The sequence below is a fragment of the Mus musculus genome, chromosome 17, assembly GCF_000001635.26.
Source record: "Mus musculus strain C57BL/6J chromosome 17, GRCm38.p6 C57BL/6J".
Taxonomy (NCBI): domain Eukaryota; kingdom Metazoa; phylum Chordata; class Mammalia; order Rodentia; family Muridae; genus Mus; species Mus musculus.
This window is the reverse complement of record NC_000083.6, coordinates 5,028,134-5,054,841: the sequence shown is the minus strand read 5'-3', so window position 1 is coordinate 5,054,841 and position 26,708 is coordinate 5,028,134. Positions and strand designations below refer to the sequence as shown.

General features: G+C 46.1%; 1 protein-coding gene across 4 annotated transcripts in view; it reads right to left on the bottom strand.

Moving 5' to 3' along the window:
* Arid1b (AT rich interactive domain 1B (SWI-like)) overlaps positions 1 to 26,708 on the bottom strand; it is a 353,360-nt gene that overhangs the window by 292,815 nt on the left and 33,837 nt on the right. For all 4 annotated transcript variants that reach the window (XM_006523223.4, XM_006523221.4, NM_001085355.1 and 1 more), the window contains exon 2: positions 14,068 to 14,262. In XM_006523223.4, the coding sequence (XP_006523286.1) occupies positions 14,068 to 14,253 (186 nt within the window). In that variant the 5' untranslated portion in view covers positions 14,254 to 14,262. The remainder of the gene's footprint in view (positions 1 to 14,067; positions 14,263 to 26,708) is intronic.

Sequence of the window (26,708 nt, the reverse complement as noted above, 5' to 3'; positions counted from 1 at the left end):
GCCTAAAAACCTTTAAAGGCTGATGAAACTTGAAACAGCTTGCTTCTCACGCAGACCTAGAACAAGCCTCTCTGACAAGACCAGGGTCTAATGGGACCTATTCTTAGACCATGTGCCCATGCAGTAGCTGCTCCCAGGGCACAGTCACTAACTGCACCCAACACCAGCGCATTGCACTCAGGTGCATAGGTGCAGGTCTGTTCCTCTAAGGGTGCCTGTAGCTCCTCCACATTACCAATAAATATCTGGTGATAACTGTGTTAACAAGCCTCAAAGACCTCAATACTTTCTCAATCTAATGAGCCAAAAGTAACACCGTATTGATAGTAACAGGAGACAGTAGGAGGGTCCACCTTCATGTGTGCAAACTAACACCTCCCAGGGCCCCTGCCTACCCAACCAAGTGAGTGTCTGGCCCTCTTAGGCAACTCAGTGGGAGAGCAGGACCACACCTGTGCTCACTCTCACAACTCAGTTTCTCTCATTCTTTGCCTCACCCCTTCAGAGTCTCCCTTCTGAGGTTCTCTTGGGATTCCCAGTGACTGGTGGGAGATCACATAGCACACATTCAACCCACATGTTAAACTAAAAGCAAGTAAATTCATCTTAAAGTGTGAACTGTTTATACAGGGAATCACTTTAGTTCAAATAATTGATTTCTCTACTCCAAGCACAAACTGAGAGAGCCTGGTCTTCAAAAAGACAAAGCGGGGGGGTGTGGGGGGGGGGGGGGCCTGTGACATGGCTCTTGCCACAAATCTGATAAACTAAATCTGATCCCCAAGTTATGTGCTGGAAAGAAAGAAACAACTCCCACAAACTGGCCTCTGACCTCCATGAGATAGATAGATAGATAGATAGATAGATAGATAGATAGATAGATAGATAGATAGATAGATAGATAGTGGATGGAGGGATGGAGGGATGGACGGATGGAGAAGAGTAGAGACATGCCAGGATGGTTCTGGAGCACATAAAGCAAGGCAAGCCATGGCACAGAAGAGAGAAAAGCATTGCTGCCTTAAGACCATCCACTGTTAACAGTGAGGTTTCCACACCACCACAAACAACAGCCTTCCCTAACACTGAGAAACTCTGGGCCTATGACCTTCTGGGCTACACTCTCTATTAGCACAAGTGTCCACTTTGCATATGTAGAACTCTGGACCAGCCCCAGTCTCAGAGACAGGAAAAGGCTCAGCCAGGTGCCCTGATATTTATTACCTCAGGAAATAAAAAGGCCAATGCTCAAGTGTCGTTTCTGCAGTGGGAGAGGAGCCACAGTGGGAAAGCTTAGCAGCTGCACAAGGTAGAAAGGCAAATGGCCGCATCATCCAGCAACTGCACCCTCCAGTGACGCCGACATACGCTCATTAACCACAGGGCTCACTGGAAGTAAAGGGCGGGAAAGGACAAGGCACAGTCAGTCCACACAATGTACTGGGGCGACCTATGCGACGTGATCCATATGGGAAACACCCAGAACAAGAGAGGGAAGGTGTGGCTAGCAGCTGCCAGCAGCATGGCGGAGGGTGGCTGCTCAGCTAGCACCCGAGTCTCAGCTGGGTGTGCCGAGCGCCTGAGATGACAGACAGAAGACGGACGGCTAGCCGCATAGCACTGTAAGTGTCAGAATGAACTCTTGAATGGTTCATTTTATGTTACATGGATTGTCTCTCACAACTCTGCTCTGAGATCACAGAGAGCAGCAGGCAGCTTCCTTTCTGAAAGCACAGTGCGCGGCAGGCAGGTTCTTTCCTCCTCTTCTTATTTTTACTTGCACATGCTTACCTGAGTGTGGGTGCCTGCAAGGCCAGGGTGACAGATGCTGTGGGGCTGGAGCCACCAGCTCTGCAGCTGCCTGATGTGGGTGCTGGGAATCAAGCTGCCATCTGCATGAGCAGTGCACACCCTTAGCCACTGACCCATCTCCAGACCCACAGCCAACCTTCCAAATGCTGAACGTCACAAAAGACTTTCCACAAAACTAACGTTCAGAAGTCAAAAGGAACCTTCTTTGATTTTATCAACTCTTTAAATACTCAAGTGAACTCCTGGTGCTGAGTATTGCTCCGTTTCTTAGAATCACAAATGTACACCGACTTAAGACCAAGGCTGCGGACCCGGCCAGCCCCTGCTCTACTGTGCAGCACGAGTGTGAAGTGGAGCAGCTGATTAACCTTGCTCGCTCAGTCCCCTCATCTGCAAGGTAAGGATGACATCAGCTTTCTTCCCTGAAGGCCGTGAGGACGGCATGGGCTACCCCAAACCAACACTGATCCAGACAGACCACATACTTGGTAAATATAACTATGCCAAAAAATAAATAAATACACAGAAGGGTTAAAGAAGGACAGTGTGGAAGTACTTAGCAGGAGACCTGACAGAGACTTTCACTCTGCCGTCTAGTGACAACTGTTTGGCTTACTTACACTAAAAGGAAAACATAACAATGATAAAGACATGGCCTACAAAGGGGACAATGACAAGAATGGACTAATCCACTGAATTCCTGGAAGCCCTTCAAAGGCTATCCACTGGAACAAAAGCACAGAGATGACTTTAAGAAAGCCACTCAATGCCTTAATCCTAGCAGGCTGGAGGCAGAGGCTGTCGGCCTGGTCTACAGAGCTAGTTCCAGTACAGCCTGGGCTATCCAGAGAAACCCTGTTGGGGTAGGGAGAGAGGTGGGAAGAGAGAGAAGGAAGCAGCCTAAGGCACACACTGGGGTAAGCATAACTTCTACATTAGAAACAGAAACTGCAGACGGCAACAGTTCCCATTCCAGGTCTGCAGTGCACTCTTCTTGAAAGTTAAGCTCCGTGGAGTTTCTCAGCCCCATAAAACACGTGAAGATAATGTCTGCCTAGGACAGTAAACTCTACGCTGCAGACGTGGGTGTGAACTGCTGAGCCCATTTCTCTGCCCTATTCTACCATCCCATGTAGAACACTTCTCCAGCATTAAGGAATACTCTGCCAGAGCAACAAACTTAGCAGCAGCAGCAGGCCACCATGTCCACTGTTAGCATAGCCTCTGCACCATCCAAGAGTCTTCCTCAATACCCACAGCAAATGGCTACAGTGAAGATGATGGCTTGGGTTTCCATGACAAGTGAGCCACATCCAATCCAGCCCCTCTCCATTCTCCAGGTTCTCTAACCATCTGCCCCTCCTTCCATGCTACACCTGCTCCCAGAGAGAATTCTAGCAACATGAACAGCCATAGAACAGGGGCGCAGCATCCTAGGCTCAACGTGGTATCAAACAGAAACAAGCACAGGATACTGATGGGCCACTAATGAGCAAGACTGTATTCGTACGCTCAGGACTGAGACTTCCTTGAGACTCTCACAACAATCTATATCAGAGCCAGAGCCAGGAACATTTAACAGTGGGCTAGACAGAGTCCACTGACCAAAACCTGCAATGCTGCAAATCTATGCTTGTCTTTGAAAGTGTTCTGAAGTGCCCTGTCAGGGCTCATCTACCGGACAGAACAGCAGAGATAACCAGTCTGTGCCTGGGTAGCCGATGGACAAGGCTGTCATTAAGTAGGACAAGCACAGGAGGTGATGACAAAAGAGAAACGTTCACACTAGAAACTTTTGCCAAAGTAGAGATGGCCTAGTGGTTAAAAGTGGATGCTGCTGTTCCAGAGGACGGGAGAGTTCAGTTCCCATCCCCCATGGTGGGCAGCTCACCAGGGCAGGGCCTGTGACTGCAGCTCCAGGGATCCACCTTCCTCTACGGGCATCCTTCTGACCTCTATACACACACTCAAGTGCACACACAGGAATACATAATAAAATAAATATTTTGAAAGAAAGAAACTTTGGAATTGTTCAAAGCCATTCTGTGTTCTTACAAAGCCTCCAGTATAGAATCTTTTATAAGCATCACCTGTCAATAACAAAGCCAAAGGCCAATGAGCTGAGGCAGGGAATAGGAGGCGGGACACTGGCAGGGAGAGAGGGGATTCTGGGAAAGAGTATAAAAGAGAGATTCAAGAGAACATGGAGAGGGACCGAGAAGGAAGTAAACCAGAAAGTAGACGAACTCAGGGAAATTTGAGATGGAGACAGAGCTACCTGAAAAGAGCTGCAAAGAGACAGTCATAAACCAGCAAGGAGCTAAAGTCAGAACAGAATAAGGGAGATTCAAGGAGACACTGAGGGAGATGCTGAGGAAGACACGAAGAAAGAAGAGAGCAGGACTGAGGAGAGGCAACTAACCAAGTGGTAGGCATACACAGCCTGGTTTGAATGGGTTAACTAAGTGACGAGCTAGCCAGGGAATGAGCCAAAGCTTGTGGGAGGCTTGTAATTAATAACTAACTAGTCATGGAGTCATCACTCCGGGACCTGGGCTGGGAAAGGAAAAACGAATTTTTTTTTAACACTCCAGAACCAAGAAACTGCCTGCACAACCAGAACCAGCCCACCACGTGCCCCGAGGCCAGCAGACATTCCATGCCTTGATTCTGTCTCCCTCATTACAGTTCTGACTTGAAAGTAACCACGCTGCAAGCTGCTGATGTTCAAATCAGGGTGGTTTTCAGCGCATGGGTGATATTTTCCTCAGAGTGGAATCCTGATGAAGCCCCTGCCTCTTCGACCCTGCTCCAGGCTTCATTACTCTCCTATTTGCAGGTCCATGGTAGAAGAACATCCCTTATGTATTGGAACTATCCAAAGTGTGCCATGATGCATCTGATGTCATGAAGACTGAGAGCAATGACGTCACCGGGATTGTTCCTGCTCTTTGTTACTGAAGAAGTCAATATGGAAGACACCATCAAGCCTGAGGGAAGTGTCCGCTCTCCTCAACGATCCAGCAGATTTTTATGAGGAAATTCTTCTCTTTCCTTTTCTCTCCCACTACTCAAAATTTGGCCAGTTCATGGGAAGAAAATCCCACCATCTGTCTCCCTGACCTGTGACAAATAGAACACTTAAGAAGATGAGAAAATAAATCCTTTTCTCCCCGTGAAGCTAGAACACTGAGGGGCATTATGACGAGTACGGTGACTACTGCAATACCCAAGAGTAAACTCAGAATGGCAAGGTGATCTGAAAGCCGAAGGAAGGAAGGGCCTTTTCTAGCTGCCCTTTTCAAAGGAGCACAGAGCCCATGCCAAAAATGGTTGACTCTGACACTTCTCCCCACGAATCAGGACAAAACTCACAATCCTGCGATGTCCAACCCTCACTATCCATCTGCAAAAGGCCACTGCATAAAGGTCTACTCTCTGGACACCTGTCTGTCCTTCCTGTGATAAATCTGGACAGGAGTACACCTTCCAGCATATACTCGAAGACTTCTAGGAACTAGGCATTACAGCTGCCCAGGGAAGCTAGTTTTGCAATCACCAGGAAGCAAGATATAATTACCTCACCAAAGACAGATTTTTAATTTAATTCCAGCATTTGCACATTCTGTTACCAGTCTGACTTTGTTTGGAGTGTTTGCTGTTTTATGAAAGCTGACCTGGATTATAGCCCTTGACGAACCTGAAGAGTCAATTCCACTGGCTGGCAGATCGACTGGTTGGCTAGTTGATTGGTTGGTTGACTGGCTGGCTGGTAGTTGATTGGCTAGTTGGCTGGCTGGCTGGCTGGCTGGCTGGCTGGCTGGTTGGCTGGCTGGCTAGTAAACTGCTTGGATGAACAGTTGGTAGGATGGCCAGTTGGCTGGCCGGATGGATGGATGGATGGATGGATGGATGGATGGATGGATAGATGGATGGATGGATCTGGTTAGTTGGTTGTTTCATTGGCTGGATGGTTGGCTAGCTAATTGGCTCATTGGTTTAGTAATTAATGTTTCTTCTCTGAGTCGATACCAATACAGAGAGATAAATTTGGCTAATTCTATGTGTTACAGTCTGTTTACTACACATTTCTCCATAGAAACTGGGAAACTGGGTAGCTTCCACTTTCTTATATATAATTATCTAGTAACCCAAATTTGGTACAGAACTACTTTAAGCATGTAAAAGATGTCTGTTACATATTTATATGCAATTCTTACATACAGATCTGAGCTCTAGAACATCCAACGTTTCTAATACCTCTACAGAGTTAGTTCTTTTCAAGGCCCAAGAAAGCTTGGATTCTATAGGACTCCTGACGAGGAAGGCATCTCAGTGACTTCTCTCTCCAGTCCCCGCCCAATAGCTATCAATCTCTGCCCCCTCTGCCTGTCTGTTACACACATACACAGAGAGGAAGGGAGAGGGAGGGAAGCACTTTCTTAATTTTACTCACAACCACAAAGTTAATTTTTAAGATTATTTTTCAAGACTGTAAGAGCAAATATCTGCAATTTATTACACATAAAATAATCAAACTGCCACTAAGAATGTAACTGACTAGCTACTACTATAAGAAGAATATGTCTTCTTTTTAACCTTTAGATAAGACCCATCTTAAAATACAAGATTCACGCCACAGAGCTCTGGGGGCTAAAGAAGAACAGCAGCGACAGCTCAGAGGAACCGTGCTTCATTTAAACCATTTACCTTGGTGTTCACAAGATAGGCTTACTTTCTGAACCACTGAGAAACCAAGGGACTCTTCTTGCTTCTTTTGCAACTCTAAGTAAAGTATATTAGCCTGGCGAGTTTCCACATCCTCAGAAACGCACTCTGCATGCCTTCCATCTAACATAAGACAGGTATTCAAAATCAAGTTACCCAAGAATACCTTCACAAGTAAAAAAAAATTAAAAGATCACGCTGTGCTCATTTCAACAATCTACTACCACTCCTTTGGTTTTAGAAAGAATTCTTGACACTGTTGAGGGCAGCTGTGACATCAACACAATTTGTCAAGCCATCAGCCCAAAGATATTTAAGACTATTAAATGAGCAGACTAAAATTTCATACTGCAATCAAAGGTTGTATCAGCTCATTGGTACTTCAAAGGCAAAAGCCACACCAGGAAACGTGGTAGCCAAACATCCTTAATTATGCACATAAACACAGTGGGGTCTAGAGGTTTCTATCATCACAAGCAGGTTAATTAATTGGCAAGGACCGTTTTGTCCCAGCCTCTGATTCCAGCCAATTTCAGTCCTTTAGGGTGGGGTGACATTCTGACTTGGTCAACCAAACAAGCCTGGAAGCACTTGAACTCGCACATGCAGCTATTCAAGACCATCACAGAAGGAGCTCTGAGAGCCACAGGGCTGGCCATCCCAGCAGCCATCAGGGCTCCAAACTGGTTTCAGAGATGCCAACCTCAGCAGAGCGGGAGAGCCACCCAACCTAATGCCATACTTACTTTCTCTTTCGGTTAATCCTCTGGGGGTTTGGGTTTGGTTTTTATTTGTTTTTGTTTCTGTTTTCAGGAAACAATGGAAGAATGCGGTTGATTGATTTTACTGAGGTCAACTGTGGCTAATAATTTCACATAAATATGTCCTACTGGGTTTGGGGGTGACAGCAAGTGAGTGAGATTTATTAAAAGTATTAAAGTGATTCTGTGCTACCTGAAATCCTCACTGATGATTTACACACACCGTAAATAAAACTATAGGGCTGGAGAGATGGCTCAGTAGTTAAGAGCACTGACTGTTCTTTCAGAGGTCATGAGTTCAATTCCCAGCAACCACATGGTGGCTCATAACCATCTGTAATGAGAGCTGATGAAATCTTCTGGTGTGTCTAAAGACAGTGACAGTGTACACATGTACATAAAATAAATAAGTCACACCTTTGAAAAATAAAATAAAACTATAGGTGACGAATGGACAGCTCCACGGTTAAGAGCGCTCCTCTCTTCCAGAGGATCCTGCCTCAGTTCTCAACACTGACATGGCAGCTCACAACTGCTATACCCCCTGTTGCAGAGGACCTGACGCCCTCACAAAGACATGCAGGCAAAACACCAATATGTATGAAATAAAAATCAGGATGTCACTTTTCAAAGCTTGCACTTTGGTCAGAAAAAAAAAAAATTAAAAAAATAAAACTATAATAGGAAAATGTAGCAGGGATCTTGAGTTGAGGGTCTCCTTATATAAGACACAGTAGAAATCATACAAGAAAGAATACAGTAAAACCGCAGCAGAGAGCAGGCAGGATATTATACCTGCCGCATATCTAGAATTCTGTAAATGCTCTCTGAAGAACAAATGCCAAGGTAGCTTCCAAACCAAGCGAAGAGGAGCACCTAACAGTTCTCACTAAAGCGCATCCCACCTTACTTCTAGAAAAGTAAAGGTCTGAAAATCTACAGGGACTCACAGCAGGCTCTTCTAATTCAAATTTACTGACAATGGCACACTGTCTCAAAGTGTTTCAATCTAACTACAAGAAACAAGAGTTGCAGGAGTTTAATTCCTTCAGAAATACTTCCTTAGTAGGAAACTGCATCTATAGGACACACTGGCATCCGTACTAGGGACATCTGCTATCTCTCCTCAAGCAAGCAGACATGCGCTCTCTAAATGAGTCTTTTGATAAAACTTAGATACCTTCGTGTTCACTGCATGAGCAACAGAGGCAACAAAGTCAGTGAAAAAAAGGTCCCAGCATCTCAGCTGCAAAGCAAAGCTGCTTAGCTCCAGTCAATGGCACATAGGACAACCACATAAAATGCAATGAACCACATAGCCAATAAACCCCACAGCGTTTATAGCTGTAACGGCCAAAACCCTTGCCTTCATCTTCTGTAGTTGTGGGATTACATATATGTATCTGTATGTACATAAACTATGTTTAGCATATAGAATACATTATGGGAAAATGCCACACAAATGTTTTATAAGCCAGTTCATGAGCATGCACGCACACAGACATGTGGGGATCTTTGTAAGCAAATATGAAACTACCAAAACCTCTTAAGATTCTAAGTGTAAGACATAACAGGCGCAGATTCCTCAACACTGTCCCAAGTCAAGCCTTCTCCTTCACTCAGTCACGCCCCTCGAAAATAGGACAGCTGAGCATTGCAGACACAACCAAAACCACAGGACCTTTTCAGACTTCCAATGGACAGAGCCTAACACAAGCGTTTCACAAGCACACGTCTGAAGTGTTGTGTGAACAAGCCTTCTCTCCACAAAGCCTACCTTTCACAACAGCTCTGCAAACTCTACTAAGTTATGACTTCTAAGTGCATACAAAGAATTCCTTTCTAGACTATATCAAAAATATAACAACCCAGGTAAGGATCCTGGAAACCACTCAGCTGCCTTAATAACCACAAAGAAAAGGTTTCTTTTTGCCAAGCAATTGTAATGTTTGTTTCCTTTTTAGAACTATCTAATGTGTACTTGAAGATGCATTTTGGCTGCAAAGATGATACCAACAAAAAACGCTTCTGCTCTGAAATAAATATACAGTGGAGGAGATATGGCCAGGAAGGGGAGATGGCAAACAAACACAGGTTAGCGTGTTCATCTCATCTTAGGTCATCTGTAGAAGAATCCATTTTTAATTCAGTTTGTATCTCCATTTGAATTGATATGTTCAGATAAAACACCTTCACAAAAGTTACTAACTTCTACTAAATTTGGCCACTTTCACAATGATCACATCCCACACTTTCTTGTAAAGGTCTTCGTAAAAACTAAAAACGTGGGTTCTTCTCATAAAAATGCTCATATGCTGAGTGTGGGGCACCAGCCTTTAGTCACAGCACATAGAAGACAGGAAGAGATGATCTCTGGGTTCCAGGCCAGTCTGGCCCACTTGGCAAGACATAGTCTCAAAAGAAAGAAACAAAACCGCTAAACTAAAAACATCCAATCAAATGTCCAATTCTTCCTGTCTCCCAGCTGTCTAAGGACCAGGGGTCTTGGTCCCAGATACGCAGCATGGTACAGACAGCTGAGACATAAACCCCCATGAATCCAAGACCTGGGAGGGGAGTCTCTGAAGGTGTTTTAAATCTACCCACACTAATAAAACTCAGCTTCTATGCTCATTATTCTTTATCACTGTTACTTATTTTATATTAAAATCTCTTAGAGTAAGCTGTCAACAGTCCACATACATTTATGAGTACAGAATCTGCAAAAAAATGAAATAAGGCCTTTGCTAATCCACACACCTGACCCAGCAAAGAACACCCTAGTATCTTTAAGTTAAAAAACAAAAACAAAAGCGAGCCCTGAAAACCTCAGTCAGTGCGTGCGAGCCAGTCTTGAAGCTGCACTTCTGGGTGGCTCTGTACTGGATGAAATCACCGGCTTGCTGACCCTCCAGGTCTGCTCCAAAAGCCTGCAGGCAGAACATTCTCCACAGAAGCATAGAAAACTCATTTCCCCCTCAACTCAATAAAAAAATCAAATAGACGAGGTTTTAGGGGAGCCTGCAAAGCTGATCTGTTTAGGGATGTACCTGTCTGATGATGTGGGAGAGAAGCAAGCGAGCGAAGACCACAAATCTAGTTCCAGTCAGTAGAAACCTAAGCAGCACACTATTACCACACCATGCTTCAGTAAGTCAGACACAGGTACATTTCAAAAATAAAACGACCACCACACAAAACAAGAACCAATGGCTTTAACACTAATGTCACCCAGTCAGTGGCCAGCTCCGCCTAACTGAGAGAGAAAGGCTAAGCGCTGACCTAACAGGGCGGCATTCCAATCAAGTACCGTAGTTCTAAGGGAATCCTCATTTCAAATTCCTATCACAGAAGCAGAGTGCCAGCCAGGAATCAAACTGTGACCCCTGAGCCAAAGACAACTTACCACTCAGCTGGTAAGTGGGCAACTCAATTTACAAAGTTGAATTCCTGCATTTCAAACCTCTGCAGAAATATATGAGCAACACTAAATGAACTGGACTCAGCTCATTAGAGGTTCACAAACCAAGCACAGAAAGCTTTGGAAGGCATCCAAAGCAAAGCTATGCCTATGCCTAGGTGGTGATGTCCACTCAGTAAACCCTCAGTGTCATAATTATCATCCGCCCGTCACTCCTCGTAAGAACCTTAGTTGCTGTACCTACGCCACTACAATGCTCAGCCAGTTACATTAATCCCCAGAGGAGATGGCAAGATGAATAGCCAATCATAGTGCCTGCACCTTGCTGCAGACACACTTAAAATTTCCAGATCTTGGAGGGGGGAAAAAACCAGACCAAAAGCCCAGTGTGGTAGCACATGCCTTTAATCCCGGCATTTAGGAGATAGAGGCAAGAGGACCAGGAGTTCAAACCTACTCTTGCCTACACTGTGAGGTTAAAGCCAGTTTAAAAACCTTTCTTAAATAGGCACATGCAACTAAGTGCACAAGTACACCCAGCCTACAGATGTGTGTGTGTGCATGCAGTGTGTGCATATGTATGTATGTATGTGCAGTGTGATCTGGTAACTACTTCTCAAAACCTTTACTAGCTACTCTGTTTCCACCTCTAAGAACCATTCTGCAGATCTGTGTTCTCAATGCTGTGTGCACTGGGGAGAGGCTTTGCCTCAGTGGTTGAGGGCTTGCTCCTATGCCTGAGGCTCTGGGGTCAACGCACAGTGCCACCGGGTGAGGAGAAACATCAATACCTGACGCTCTGTCTCCTTTACAGTGTGAGCAAGCACTCAAAAAGAAATTCATTCCAAACTATTTTTAGTCCTATTTTTTAGTCTTTGAAAATTCAAAATGAGACAAGGCTGTCTCGCAGTGACTGAAAGGTTAACACACAGCCAATTACAGGCCTGACTTTGACTAACTTCCCGTGAAAGCTTGAGATTTCTGCAGCCAGAACATTCACCATGTTCTTTTCATCACCAGAAATATTTATGCACCTGACTTGGATTTTTTTTTTCTTTTTGGGTTTTTCGAGACAGGGTTTCTCTGTGTAGCCCTGGCTGTCCTGGAACTCACTTTGTAGACCAGGCTGGCCTCGAACTCAGAAATCCACCTGCCTCTGCCTTCCGAGTGCTGGGATTAAAGGTGTGCACCACCACGCCCGGCTGGATATTTCTTTTTAGTTAGCAGTAAATACCTGAGCTAAAATCTTAATTGCAAATGTGCTGAGGGCAGAGAGATGGTTCAGTGGGCCACAATGCTTGCCAACAGGCCGAACAAAGTGAGTCCAATCCCAGGACCCACATGCTTGAAGGTCAGAAACAGTTCCTACCGCCATCCTTTAATTTCCACAGACATGCTGTGACACACACACATGTATAAATACATACACTCACAATTATTAATGTTTTAAAAACTCACACTGAAGCCATTTGCTGCAAAGCTTGATGGGTCATCAGCAACTTGTCCTTTCAAATAAGTGTGTAAGGGTCATGGGACTACATAAAACCAAGGAGCTAAGAAAACGAAGATTACATCTTACTGCAGATCTATTTTTCACCCTACACACTTGAGGAGGAAAATAATATAAAATTTCCTTGCTAGCCATTCTTCACAAACTTCCTATATTTGGCTCTCACTCTAGTTTGGTAAACTAGGCCACAGTCTAAAACTAACAAGCCCTGGACTTCCTTAGGGACGAGAGAAAGGGCTCTCCATTTTCAGAATGACTCCACAACCTCACATCAGGGAATCATGGGAAAACAGGCTGGAGCCACGGGCACAAGAATCATGGTGCACCAGCCCACCGCTCTCCTCTCTGCCTCTTTCCTTCCGTAGCAGACAGAGCTTTGCACCCCATTCTATAGACTGTACGTAAGGGGAGGCCTTCAGCTCCCTGCCACATGGGGCTTCTCCTCTTCACAGAGAGGAAAGCGGCTCTAACAATACAAGGTTCATGGTGGGGGAACAGCTGAGAGTTGTCGGGGTTGAGGAAGTGGGGGACATTCTACCCCACCCTACCCCACCCCACTACAGACACACATAATCTGCTGCTTCAACTCTGAAGAAAGTAAAGTATGGCAGAAAACCCGGGTAAAAGGAAGCAGGGTGATCCTGCACTCAGAGCTGTCTTTGACACTGTGGAGGGAGGTTGCCAATAATGTACCAAGAACAGTCTGAGGATCCATGCTAGGGCTGAAGGGCTGACCTAATGACCTAATTCTATCCTTCCCTGTGACTGCAAGATGAGGGCTGACAATACTCAACTACAGCAGACAGCTCAGACTACTAAAGAGACCTTTAAGAGGACAAGAGTTTCATCAGACTTGCCTCCTCAAGGAAGAGTTTCTGTAAAATCTAGAAGCGTTTCCTGTGGGGAAGGGCTGCTGCTGACTGCCGGCTTTAGGACCACCATTACAGGACCGCCCCAGTCTGGAGGCAGTAAAGCGCTCCCCCATTCGCCTCATGGCCCTCAGGGATGCCAGGCACACTAGGGCAGTGTGTAAGCAGCCTTTCTGGTGCTCCCACTCGCTAAATACCTTGACGAGTCTGGATCTAACCGTGCCCTTCCCAGGACCCATGCCTCCGCCGACCAATCTATCAAGGAAACTGTAAGAACCAGGAAGACCCTGAGCTGTGCTAATACAAGCAGGGGTCATGGGTGGGTAAAACCACATGGTTCTGGAGGGGAGGAAAGGATGGAGCCTTCTGTTTAAGAGCAGGAAAGGCCTCTCTTACCCAAGACAACTAACCAAATTCACAAATGAAATACTGAAACTTCTTCTAGAACATGCCACAATCAATGCAAAGTAACTTCCCGGGAAGCTTCTAACCCAGGTTGGAGGCGTATAGCTGTAATGCCCCTCTGGGAGACTGAGTCTAAGGGCATCCTGGGTTAACAACCAGATTAACTCAAGCAACAATGACAGAACTTTGAATGACTGGAAAACTTCACCCTAAGGAGTCTTTCCACAGGTCAGCATCTGAGGGCCTACCCTTGGAACTGGAAGGGGCAACACTGCCTTACCAAGCAGGAGCTTTCCCCACATTGTTCAAGTACAATTTCAAGAAGGAAAAAAAGGAAGGAAGGGAAGGAGGGGAGGAGGGAGGGAGGGAGGGAGACAGGGACAGAGAAAAATAAAATGGTCTATTTGATTGCGAGTTCTACTTTCCATCTATATAAAAGAAAAGGGGGGATATCACAGAAACATCCCCAAATCCTCTCAATACCAATAATAGGTAGAAATCAACAGGTAAAAACAAAAGCTCTCAACAAAGCCCTGGAAGACAGAGAGAGCGGACACTGACCTGCTGCTGCGGGTACTGCAAGCCTCCCAGGGCCCCTGGAGCCCGGCCCTGCATGCCAAGGGGATACCGCTGTGCACCTGGGGGACCGTAGGAGCCTCCTGGGTATGGGCTGCTCTGCTGTGGCTGGGAGTGGGGGTGAGTACCCATCCCATACAACTGAGGTCTCTTCATCACCATTGGGTCCATCGGGCTGCCCTGTGAAGAAATATAAACAAAGAAACAAGTTTACTAGCTATCACTTATAACAAATACAACCTTTGTGTTTAAATATATGCATTTAACACATCTACCTAAATTTTGAGATAAAAGATCATAATTCTAAAGTATTAATATTATCCCAGAATATTAAAGGAAAAAATATTTTTACTAACTTTCAGATAGGATTTTAAAGTTCAGATCTGGAATAAACACTATAAGGAAAAATTCTATTCCATAAATATCTAAAAATCCTAAAAAACAGGAAACACGATTTTGATTCCAAGTACCCCAGAACTCTGTCATCTAAAAATGATCTTCTAGACCTGAGCTTACAAGTCTTAAAGAAGCCTTCGTGCCCTGGCTATTCACTGAAGTAATGAAAAATGTTTTTAGATAAAGTTTTCCAAAGGTAATGAGTGTGCAGCAGTAAGCCCCAGATTACGAGTCACAGGCCAGTAAACATCACACCAAGCACAGCAGTTCAAATCTAGACCCTGGATTTTATTTTTGGTCTGGTGAATCAGTCCTGGAGCCTCAGGCCAAGGCCATCAGTGAGACTGCTTGACCAAGAGAGGTAGGAGCAGAACTTCAAGCAGGGCCCTCACAGCCTGGGCTCCTCAAAGCAGCAGGGCTGTGAAGGAAAACTCCCCTGCACCAAAGGCCACAGAGCCACAGCCTTCACAAACAGATACCAAATCAAGTGTGGACACCTACTGTGTGCCAGGCTTCCAGAGCACAAGGTGTAAATACATGTGGACCCTCAGGAAGATGTGCAGACTAAATAGAATCAAGTGTGGACACCTACTGTGTGCCAGGCTCCCAGAACACAAGGTGTAAGCACATGTGGACCCTCAGGAAGATGTGCAGACTAAGTGGAAATGCAGGCTCAGGGAGGGAGAGACAACACAGAGCTCCAACATCAGAAGCTAAATGACCTGGTGTGCCTAAGGACATGGATGTTCCTGGGGTTTGTACCATGCAGGAGGCTGGGAGTTTGTTGAACAGGGCTGAGGCCTGAGCATGAGCAAGCCTGACAGGTCATCTCAGGCTGCCTCTTCTGATAACCCCTGGGTGCCAGTATAGAAGGCTGTCACCTGAGCCACCTGGCAGGACTGCCCCCTCAGGAAGTAGCTGAAAGCAGGGCCAGCTGCCACACTGGCCAGGTAAGACAGAGGTTCTAAATGGACAGCAGTGACAGAGGCCACAAGGCCAGACTCCAAGCATATACACACAGACTTGAAGTCTGCAATGTGATGAACAACAGGTGGTAAGACAGGGATTGAGGAAAATGCAGTGGAGACGAGACTGGGAACCAACAGTGATGTAACGTGAAAGGTCAAAGTGGCACAAAGTAAATGCTCAATAAACGGGGGATGAATTGGCAAGTAAAGCCATTAACTTCATCCAGGTAGAAGGCACATGGCGAGTATTCCAGCCCCTAGGAGACTGAGGCAGAGGATCAAGAGTATAAGGGAAGTGTGAACATAAAGTTTGAAAGGTGTGTGTGTTGGGGGCGGAGGGAGGGGGGACAGAGAGAATGATGGAAGAAAAGAGAGCAATGCCATTTAGGCAGAAGGGGAAAACAGACCACAAAGAAACCAGAGCATCGGAAACTGCATTCAGAATTCCAGGGAGCATACTGTCATCGAAGAGGTGGAGACCTCATGGAGCAACTAAACTGCCGACAGAGCCCAGCAGGCCACATGAGAAGGTGGGCAGCCTGGACCCACAAACATTCTCAGCTTGGTCAGGTATCTGCTGAGCTCTGCAAAAAAAGTCACACTGTCAGCCCTGAGGCATAATGGTGGGGAGAGGGAGAGGGGAGCAACAGGCGGCTGAAGGAGTTGTGAGAGCTCCCAGTTGCTCCTCCCCCCACCTCCCTCCACAGGACTGCAGGTGGCCATTTCTCCTTCCAGGTCACCTGGTGTTGATTTTAGTGATCTGATGACAGCCGTGTGCCTGCCTGTGATGATTTTAGCAGAGTAGGTGTGCACTGCACTGCACTGGAGACCCAGGGATGCGCAGCCATGATGGATGTGAGGAGAAAGACATCATGTCCCTGTGCCAGGATGCAGGCAGTTGACACACAGCCTTAGTGGCAGGCCACTGTAGGACACACCTGGCCTCAGTCAGAGACACCCACCCGTCAACAATGAACCAACTGTGGAACACAGAGGAGACAGGTATATCCCAGCATATTCACAGATAGATTGGGAGACGGGTATATCCCAGCATATTCACAGATAGATTGGGAGACGGGTATATCCCAGCATATTCACAGATTGGGAGACGGATATATCCCAGCATATTCACAGATAGATTGGGAGACGGGTATATGCCAGCATATTCACAGATTGGGGGTTTAAACTATTACTTTCACCTCGAAAGAACTTACACCTAAAATAACTGGAAATGAGCGACGGCATATGGTTTTCCTCAGTCAGCACATGGCTCTTCCGTAACCTCGGCAGTCCTGACAAACACACAGACACATGTCTGTGGCAACACCAAGATCTGGAACTAAGCTCTCCTCAGAGTATTGACATTACAATGTGTGCTTATGAAAGCAGGGTGAATTCTTCTCCAGGTTCTTTCCAAGACAAAACACAACTTTCTTCCATGGTTGAACTGGTAATTTCAAACCCAGCCAAAGGAACAGTGGCCACAGAGAGGCTGTGTGTTTGCCATCAAGTTGGTGGCGTCTCAGTCAGGGTTTCTATTCCTGCACAAACATCATGACCAAGAAGCACTTGGGGAGGAAAGGGTTTATTCGGCTTACATTTCCATACTGCTGTTCATCACCAAGGAAGTCAGGACTGGAACTCAAGCAGGTCAGGGAGCAGGAGCTGATGCAGAGGCCATGGAGGGATGTTCTTTACTGGCTTGCTTCCCCTGGCTTGCTCAGCCTGCTCTCTTATAGAACCAAGACTACCAGCCAGAGATGGTTCCACCCACAAGGGGCCTTCCCTTGATCACTAATTGAGAAAATGCCTTGCAGCTGGATCTCATGGAGGTATTTCCTCAACTGAAGCTCCTTTCTCTGTGATAACTCCAGCTGTGTCAAGTTGACACAAAGTTAGCCAGTACAGTGGCCCATCCCATCATCAGGGCTCTGCAGCAGCCCTGTGCCCACACTGGTCAGACGGTGCCAACACAGGAGGAGCCTCTCACCTCCCCTCAACATAATGCCCAGTCCAAACTGCCGTGACGGAAGCACAGAGTTTAAATTGTAAAATGTGCAGAGTGCAGAATGCGGGCCTGGGACGCCAGCCCAGGCGCCACTCGCCCAGCAGTGGAGGCAACTGTTCTGTAGTGTCTGTCTCAGCAACTTGGTCCTAGGTAAAATGCAGTTAATTTGCACTCGAGTCCAAACTGTCAGCTAAACCCCAGACTCACAAAACTCAAGAACATGAGACACAGAGTCTCTCCAGCTCAGAGGCATCGGCTCGCTTGGGAGACTTCCTGGATGAAATCTTAGGCCTACTCAGATAAGGCACATTATTTAATTTTTCCTTTCTCTCCTTACCTCTCCTTACCTTAGGTACTCATCCACAATCCAAATCCATCCCTCTGAGCACTTGCTGATTTGAACATTAAAACATGTAATGAAGTAGCCCAGCTTCGCCCTAGCTCTTCACTGCTAGCTCTATAAAGAAACCACAGTGTCATTCAAAACCAAGACTGTTCCAGGGAAGACAAAGGCCAAGCTGATCCTCCTGTGCACGAAGAACCTCACATCCTGCTGCTGGTTTTGGCCAGTCCTCAGGTAGGATGCTTCTAGAATGTGACTATTTTCCTTTCGCACATAAAATGTATGCTCTACCAGGCCTCCTCTGGTCCAAGGTCTCCAAGCACCTCACTGAGTGGCTTGCTCTGGTAGAGTTTCTTTCCAAGCACATTGCACAAGGCCACCTGTGAGTTTTATCCCATTGAGACACATGCTTTCTGTATGAGATGCAAGTAGCCACTAGCCCACAACCAGACTGGGTTTTATTACTTGTTAAGACTTTCAAATTGCTTTGTTAACCAATAACCCTCCTTTCCCCATCTCTCCCTCTAAGACACACACACACACACCATACATAGACACACACATACCACTCAGGCACTTGATGTTGCCTGTTTTGTCTTCCAACAGCCTCAGTCCCCCATGCATGGGAGTAGGTCGTGAGGACAGGAAGTGTGACCCAGTTTGAAAGCAGACCTGGGTATAGACCTAAGCACAACAGGAACAAAGTCCTGCTGTGCTCTTATAGGGTTCCAAAAGCCAGCCTGGGAGTCCTCCTGGGTAAATTATCCAAGCTGGAAGGCAACAGCTCCTAGATGTCAGTGTGATTCAGGCAGTCACTCAGAGTCACCATTTCAGAATATGCCTACACATGTATTTATAGTGAGGATACCTATGTAAGTTTATTTTACCCCTAAATGTCAAATTAAGGACCTAATTTACCAAATGTTTTGTTATGATTTTCTTAGTACAATTTCTTAAACCACAAACTGGAGAAAAGCTTGGCAACCCCACACCCCCAACAGAGAAACCTCACACCTCAATCTACAATGTATTTACACATTCGGATTAAACAAGAGCTTTTCAGTCACTGGGGAAAGTAGCCTGCTGCTGGTAACTACGAAAAGACTGAAGTAATACCCCATCGCCTAAGAAGCTGACAAAAATAATCAAACCTAGTATGAACAAGTACTGGAACAAACAGGTATAAAAAACTATAAACAGGGCTAGCAAGATGGCTCAGGGGTGAAGCTCCCGCTGCCAAGCATAATATCCTGAGCAGGATCCCTGGGATGCAGACAGTAGGAGAGACAGCAGACTTCTGCAAGCTATCCTCTGCTCCTCACACACGCTCTACCAGGTGTACGCAGAGACGGGCGAGTGCGCACACACACATGCACACGTGCGCACACACAGAGGGAGGGAGAGATGGATAGATAGATGATGGATGGATGGATAGATGATGGATGGATGGATAGATGATAGATGGATGGATAGATGATAGATAGACAGACAGATAAGATAGATATAGATGGATAGATAGATGATAGATAGATAGATGATAAATAGACAGACAGTCAGATACGATAGATATAGTAAGAGCCACCAAGTGCCTGAAACCCTGCAACCTAAAAGTTCAAAGAAAAACCGGAACAAACCTAACTACTCTACAGTCACAAAAGCAATGCACAAGCATGCCATAGCAAGACAGTGGGGTGTGGGGACATGGGGAAGGAATGTACAAACTACAGTCTGGGGTTTTTTTTCCTATTTTTTATTAGGTATTTACTTCATTTACATTTCAAATGCTATCCCAAACATCCCCCATACCCTCCCCCGACCCTGCTCTCCTACCCACTCACTCCCACTTCTTGGCCCTGGCGTTCCCCTATACTGAGGCATATAAAGTTTGCAAGACGAAGGGGCCTCTCTTCCCAATAATGGCCGACTAGGCCATCTTCTGCTACATATGCAGCTAGAGACATGAGCTCTGGGGTACTGGTTAGTTCATATTGTTGTTCCACCTATAGGGTTGCAGACCCCTTTAGCTCCTTGGATACTTTGTCTAGCTCCTCCAGTGGGGGCCCTGTGTTCCATTCAATAGCTGACTATGAGCATCCACTTCTGTGTTTACCAGGCACCGGCATAGCCTCACAAGAGACAGCTATATCAGGGTCCTTTCAGCAAAATCTTGCTGGCGTATGCAATGGTGTCTATGTTTGGAGGTTGATTATGGGATGGATCCCCAGGTGCGGCAGTCTCTAGATGGTCCATCCTTTCCTCTCAGCTCCAAACATTGTCTCTGTAACTCCTTCCATGGGTGTTTTGTTCCCAATTCTAAGAAGGGGCGAAGTGTTCATACTTTGGTCTTCGTTCTTCTTGAGTGTCATGTGTCTTGCAAATTGTATCTTGGGTATTCTAAGTTTCTGGGCTAATATCCACTTATCAGTGAGTACATATCATGTGAGTTCTTTTGTGGTTGGGTTACCTCACTCAGGATGGTGCCCTCCAGGTCCAACCATTTGCCTAGGAATTGCATAAATTCATTGTTTTTAATAGCTGAGTAGTACTTGTGATGCATACAAGTGTAGATCTGTGAAAAGGGCTGATAAGGACTAGGGCAGCCACTGGGGCCAGTGTACAGCTGTCATACGGTAAAGCAATTTCCTCTCTACAGCTCTATCAACCCAGTGCTTCCGATGCCCTGACTTTCTGCAGCAGGGAAGAACTGAGACCCACAGTCCAGCACTGAGCTCTCTCCCTGGCATCCAGGCTCAGGGCAGAAGCCAGTGGAATAGCTGGGGCTCACTCTTGCCCCAACAGAGATCTGTCCCCTTCGCTGTACATCAATCACCAGCACCTGCTACCATGCCACTGTGAAATGTCCCCGGGCTGCCCTGTGACAGTTTCTGTGGAGTCTTATGCTGCTACCTCACCCCTTTATGATGTTTTTCGTGTTCCCTACGAGATTTCCGACCTCCCTAGCACACCCTTGACCACACTCAGGCTTGGTGCTCTTTCTCATCTTATACACAGTTGATCTGGATAGCTGTGGCCACTTGGTAACTGCTTAGGAGCTCTGATCATAAAAAGGAAAGCTTTTCAGGACAAAAAGTCAGCACTGGTACTCAGCCTGGCAATTCATGCATGCAGGACAGCAGACACACATGATGTCAGCGCTCATTTATAAGTGACTTCCTCGGTAACCATTCTAAAGGCCTTAACATTGGTTTCCCTAGAAGAGGAGGGCTCCAAAGACTCATTCCCTCCTTTCATAAAAGCATCTAGTCATCTTCAAGTGTTAAAGTACCACGGTTCTCAGTTTCCACAGAACCAAAGGCCAATGGACTCCCATCCAGATGACACAGGAAGGCTCCAAGGGGCAGAACATTATGGGCTCAGGTCTGATTCTCAGACTGTGTGCCTTGACTTGTACTGGGACAGAACAGTCCATTTAAGATGGACCTACGTCACTGGGACTTGAGGAGTCAACACCCTCTACCACATTCTTCTACCAATACAAAATGTCTGGCATTCACTACGGATACAGGTGTGAAATCTCTCAGACATTAGACAAAGCCAAAGAAAACGTTTCCTGCTGGCTATTCCAAGACAGCAAACTCTTGGTGCAGCCCATGACTATGCTCCATTAGCAGCATGAGAGGAAGGTGGTGGGGGTGCCAGACCACTCACCCTGCTCTGGAGAACAACCACTGCCACAGCAGCCTTAGATTCCCAGTCAGGACTCCCTAACACACTCGGGGAACTGTGTGATGACATTTGATGATGAAGAGAGCTCTTTTTTCTTAAAAGAATGGTATGGCAATGTCTATATGTGCGCTCTCTCTCTCTCTCTCTCTCTCCCCCTCTCCCTCTCCCTCCCTCTCTCTCTCTCTCTCTCTCTCTCTCTCTCCCCCTCCCTCCCTCCCTCTCTCCCTCCCTCTCTGTCTCTCTCTCAAGTTCAAAGCCATCTTGGGCCACATACCAAGTTCCAGGTTAGCTATTCAGGGCTACACAGTGAGGCCTTGTCCCAAAACTTGAAAAGTAAATTAAAAAAAAAAATCTATGATGTGCTGAGGTCCTAAATTTAACTCAGATTTGGAGGTTCATAGACTCCACCCTCTCGAAAGCTCATTCAGAGCCTTTGCTGACACTGTCAAATGGCAGCAAATGTCATTTATTTCCAAGGCACCTCAGTGCATTCTCCTATGGCCACACGTCAGTGTGGTGAAGGAGTCAGCAGTGAGGCTCAGAGCTGTAGAAGTGAAAAGAGCAGCACTGGTGCTAGTCTGCAGCCCCTCCAGGTGCCCGCCACTGGGGACGCTCTGCTTCTTCCTTCTCTAGGCGATGTCCTTGTCATTTATACCCACAGGAGCTTGACTCCACACCTCTGATGGATTATCTGAGACACCTGTAGCTCCTTCCCTTTTTGGAGTAAGAAATACCCATTCTTGCCCCTTCACACAAAAGCTTTCAGGGTAACTCCTTGTTTACTTTCTTCCAAAACCTACCCAGATATTAATGTAGCCTAAAATTAATGTAGCTCCTCTCTCTCCATGGCCATCCCTGGTCAGTGACCAAACGCACTTGCCCCATCGTGTAGTGGACACCTGGATTATATAGGATAGTTGAGCCGTGTGGCAGAAGTCTATGTATCTCTGCTATTTCTATTTGATTATTTTTGGCCACTGTTCCTAACCTGATGCAATACTTGTTGAGATCCTTAAGGACTTCTAACATGTAACTACACTTCTTGGCTGACACCAGCCATCAGTTTGATCAGTGTGCCATTAAGTCTTCAGCTACAACACTAATATTCAAGAAATGTCTGGAAAAGCACAGGGAAAGAACTCCACAGTGAGTCTTTCCTAAAAGACTCACGCAATCCCTGCGCAGGATCTGGAGCACAGGACCTGAAGCGCCCATATCCATCCATCCATCCATCCATCCATCCATCCATCCTTCCTTCCTTCCTTCCTTCCTTCCTTCCTTCCTTCCTTCCTTACTCCTGCAAGCAAGCACAAGGACCACCACACCTGCCAGTCATCGCCATCTCCTCAAATACAAAATAGAGTCCAGTGTTCAGCAGAATGAGAGGTGAAGGGTATACAGGAAATGGCATAGGACCTAGGTCCAGACACATGGGTATGAACCCCGCCGGTGTGACTTGTGAGTCAGTCACACACTCTCTCAGTGTTGCTGGGGCGCTTCCTAAATCGCTTTTCTTCCTAGGAAGCCAATGAAGTGAGAGCACCATCAGTCCATAATTTATTTCATTTCTTGTCGTTTCTTGTACTTTAGGGTGAAAGGGTTTTTGGTTTTGTTTTTTTAAGATTTATCTATTTTATGTATATGAGTACACTGTGGCTCTCTTAGATCCCATTACAGATGGTTGTAAGCCACTGTGTGATTGCTGGGAACTGAATTCAGGACCTCCAGAAGAGCAGTCAGTGCTCTTAACCACTGAGCCGTCTCTCCAGCCCAAGAGTCAACGATTTATCTGGTTTGTCTGTGTGCCCAGCCTGCAGCACAATGCCTGCTAGGATGAGGTGTACGGACCAGGAAATCAAAGGCAATGCAGGCAATGATTCAATGACTATGCCAGAAGCAAAGGAGCAAGCACCACTTCAGACAAACCCTCACTCCCTTTAAGTTCATGCACATCTTGGCTTCAACTATCTCCCATGTTCACTTGACCCAAATGCGTGCGACTCAGCCTGGATGCCTACAGAACCCTCCACCTGTCTCTGACCCCAAAGACACACCCCATCCACTCTCGACTCCTTCTAGCCCCTCTGCACCACACCCAATTCTTCACTAAGTCAACTTCAGTTACAATGGCTGCCTGGGGCTCTGATATGACAGTTTTCCCACCACTGAGTCTTCCAATAAGCAGGTCCTTCGTCCAGCCCTCAGAACTCAGCTCCACTGTATCAGCCTTAGGAAGCTACCTGAGCAGCAGCCGCAGCAGGCTGCCCTTGAAGAACCCCACATGGATCCCTCAGGGTACTCTCCTAAGTCCCTATGACTCTTATGTGACTTGATCTCCTGCCTAGTTTGTCCCACAGAGAGCAGATACTGAAACTGAAAATCCCAACAGCAAGTCAGCGTAGGCTCTTGTGGTGACACTCAACAAGTTCAGGAAGGAAGAGTTTTGCTTCTCCGGGTTTTGTCTGATTTTTATAACTTGGTAAAAACAGTATGAGATTAATCCCCCAAAGTTCAGAGGCTTATAAATCAATTCAAAGAGTAAATTATTGCCTAACTAAACCACACTTTAAATATAACAAATGTAATAATCTTGTAAACAATCAAAGTATATGTGTATATACCTTTAATAAACTATATGTGTGTATGTGTGTGTGTGTATATATATATATATATATATGCATATGTAGAGAGACTGTATTAAAGGGTAAGTTGGGTTTAAATGGAATATCAAAATAATAATGAAACTCATTTCTAGTTTCCCTCAGACTTGCTCCTAACACCCCAGAAACTGAAGCTTCCAAAGCAGCACAAGCCCTGCCATTTACATCCCTAAGCACTCCCACACTGCACTCCCGCACTGCACTCCCCGCACTGCACTCCTACACTGCACTCCCTCTCAGATAGTGAGCTCCTATTTATTATTTAAATAGCAGGCTCCTATTTAAAGAGAACAATAACATGGTGGCACTTACCATATGAACACAGAGTAAGGTCAGGAGGAAAAGAGTGTGTGTGAAAATAGAAGGTCTCAGACCCTCCACCCATAGCTGAAGCCAACACTGACCTCACAGCACGTGCAGTAAACTCTCATTCTCACACACACTACCAACACTGCCACTCTTGGTGTAAGATTCATATAGAATACAAGACAATGTATTTCAAGTATTTGCACATAACAGGCTTCTAACGGGGTTCAGATTTCAGTTTCCTCATTGTTAGAGGACTCTATATGTCTGAAATATGATTATTTCAGTGATGTGTAAGACATGGAAACCCTTTACTCAACCACCATACAGAAGACAGCCCTGACATGAGTCTCCGTGTCCCCACTGAGCTGCAGGCCACCGCTCTCAACCAGCATTTTGCAGACACACCACCAACTTGCTATCTCTAGAACAAGAGTTTGTCATCAGATAGGACTGGACCCATCACTCCTGCCTTTTCCTAGCTAGCTACAGAATGAGGGATAAGTTATTCAAGAGCCTGAGCTGTGATTCCCTCATTTTTCAAAAGGGAAATAATATTTCCCTCTGAGATAGTCACTGGAAAGACATTTGGTGGGAGAGACCCACCCCACCCCACCTGAGGACAGGAGCTAGGGTCCCTGTGGTCTCACAGCCTCCCTCAGAGCTCTGCTGAGCTATTTAACTAGAAGTGGGTAGGTTAACTGGGTCTGGTTTGTGAAGGCAAGCACTCTTCAAATGAGCTGTGCACCCAACCCCACTTTCTTAAGTTTTTAAAATTAGCAACTTTAAAGCTGGGGTATAAAAAAATGTTAATGAATGAAAATCGTCAACTGATACCTGCTTTGGGACAAAAAACGCTCTCTATGGTGACATGCAAAATTCTTTCAGAGACATGTCCCATTAAGTATATTCTCTAGCAGAGCCATAGCTGAGTGTGGCCTTACATCGACTCCTACTGTAACATGGATGCTGGGGGGAGGAGGGGAGGAACTTGGAACTGCAGAGATGGGTCAGAGGTCACGAGCACTGACTGCACTTGGGAAGGACCCAGGCGGATGCCCAGCACCCACATAGTGGCTCCCTGCCATCTGTAACCCCAGTCAGGGGTGATAAAGTGCCCTCTTCTGGCCTCTGAAGGCATTCATGACATGTACAGACATAGAAGTAACACACATACAGTAAAATAAAAACAAATTTTAAAATGAAGGAGAACAAAATGCAAGCATAAGCCTAGACAGAGCTTGTGCTAAAGGAACGACTGCTACCGATGGCTGCTCGAGGTCGGGGGACACAATTAGAGTGGGCTACAGGGAACGCTTCCCAAGGGCTGACTGCAACAGCAGGGGCCAGAGCTGCTCTGTTCCTAGGAACTGTACTCAGAAGCATTAACAAGCAAAGGGATAGTAAGTTTACAGCCTCCTAGCAAGCAATGCTGAGGAAAGAGATACATTGTAGATGGACAGACGGACTGGTGAAAGGAATAATAAAGGTGGCAAAATGCTAAGATCAGATGTGCCAGAACTGAGAAAGGTGTACGGTACCTCTCTGTGGTAAAATTTAAATGCACTCAAACCAGGGTGCTGGGAGTGCTAAAGACAGCAGACAACCAGGATGACAACACTACCTGTCCTACCAACCATGTAGCCCTGGCTAACAGAGAACACTCTACAGACCAGGCTGGTCTTGAACTCAATCTGCTTGCCTCTGTCACCTGGGGACTGAAATTAAAAGTGTGTCCCCATCATGCCAGACTTGGCGGTTTTTTGGGTTTTTTTTAAGATTTAATTATTTTATGCTTATGAATACACTGCAGCTGTCTTCAGACACACCAGAAGAGGGCATCAGAGCCCACTGCAGATGGCTGTGAGCCACCATGTGGTTGCTGGGATTTGAACTCAGGACCTCTGAAGAGCAGTCAATGCTCTTAACCGCTGAGCCATCTCTCCAGGCCCCTTGTTCTAATGTTTTATGCTCTTTAAATTTTTATTTTGTGTATGTATAAAGGATAAAGCGCTGGCCACAGGGAAATGGTATAAGAGTTTTAAAACTCAGTGCACATTGAAAACCCAACTATTCCAAAGTTGTGGGTGAAGAAACAGAGGAAGAAGAGGATTTTAGGACTGTCTCAGATGATCAGCAGTTCGCAGACCACCATGGCAGACAAGGGCTGAGCCAGCAAGGGCCCTTACTAGGCCTCACCTCTCTGAACCTATCTTGAGGAGGGCTGGGTGCTTTGGACAAAGCAAACTGGGTAAACA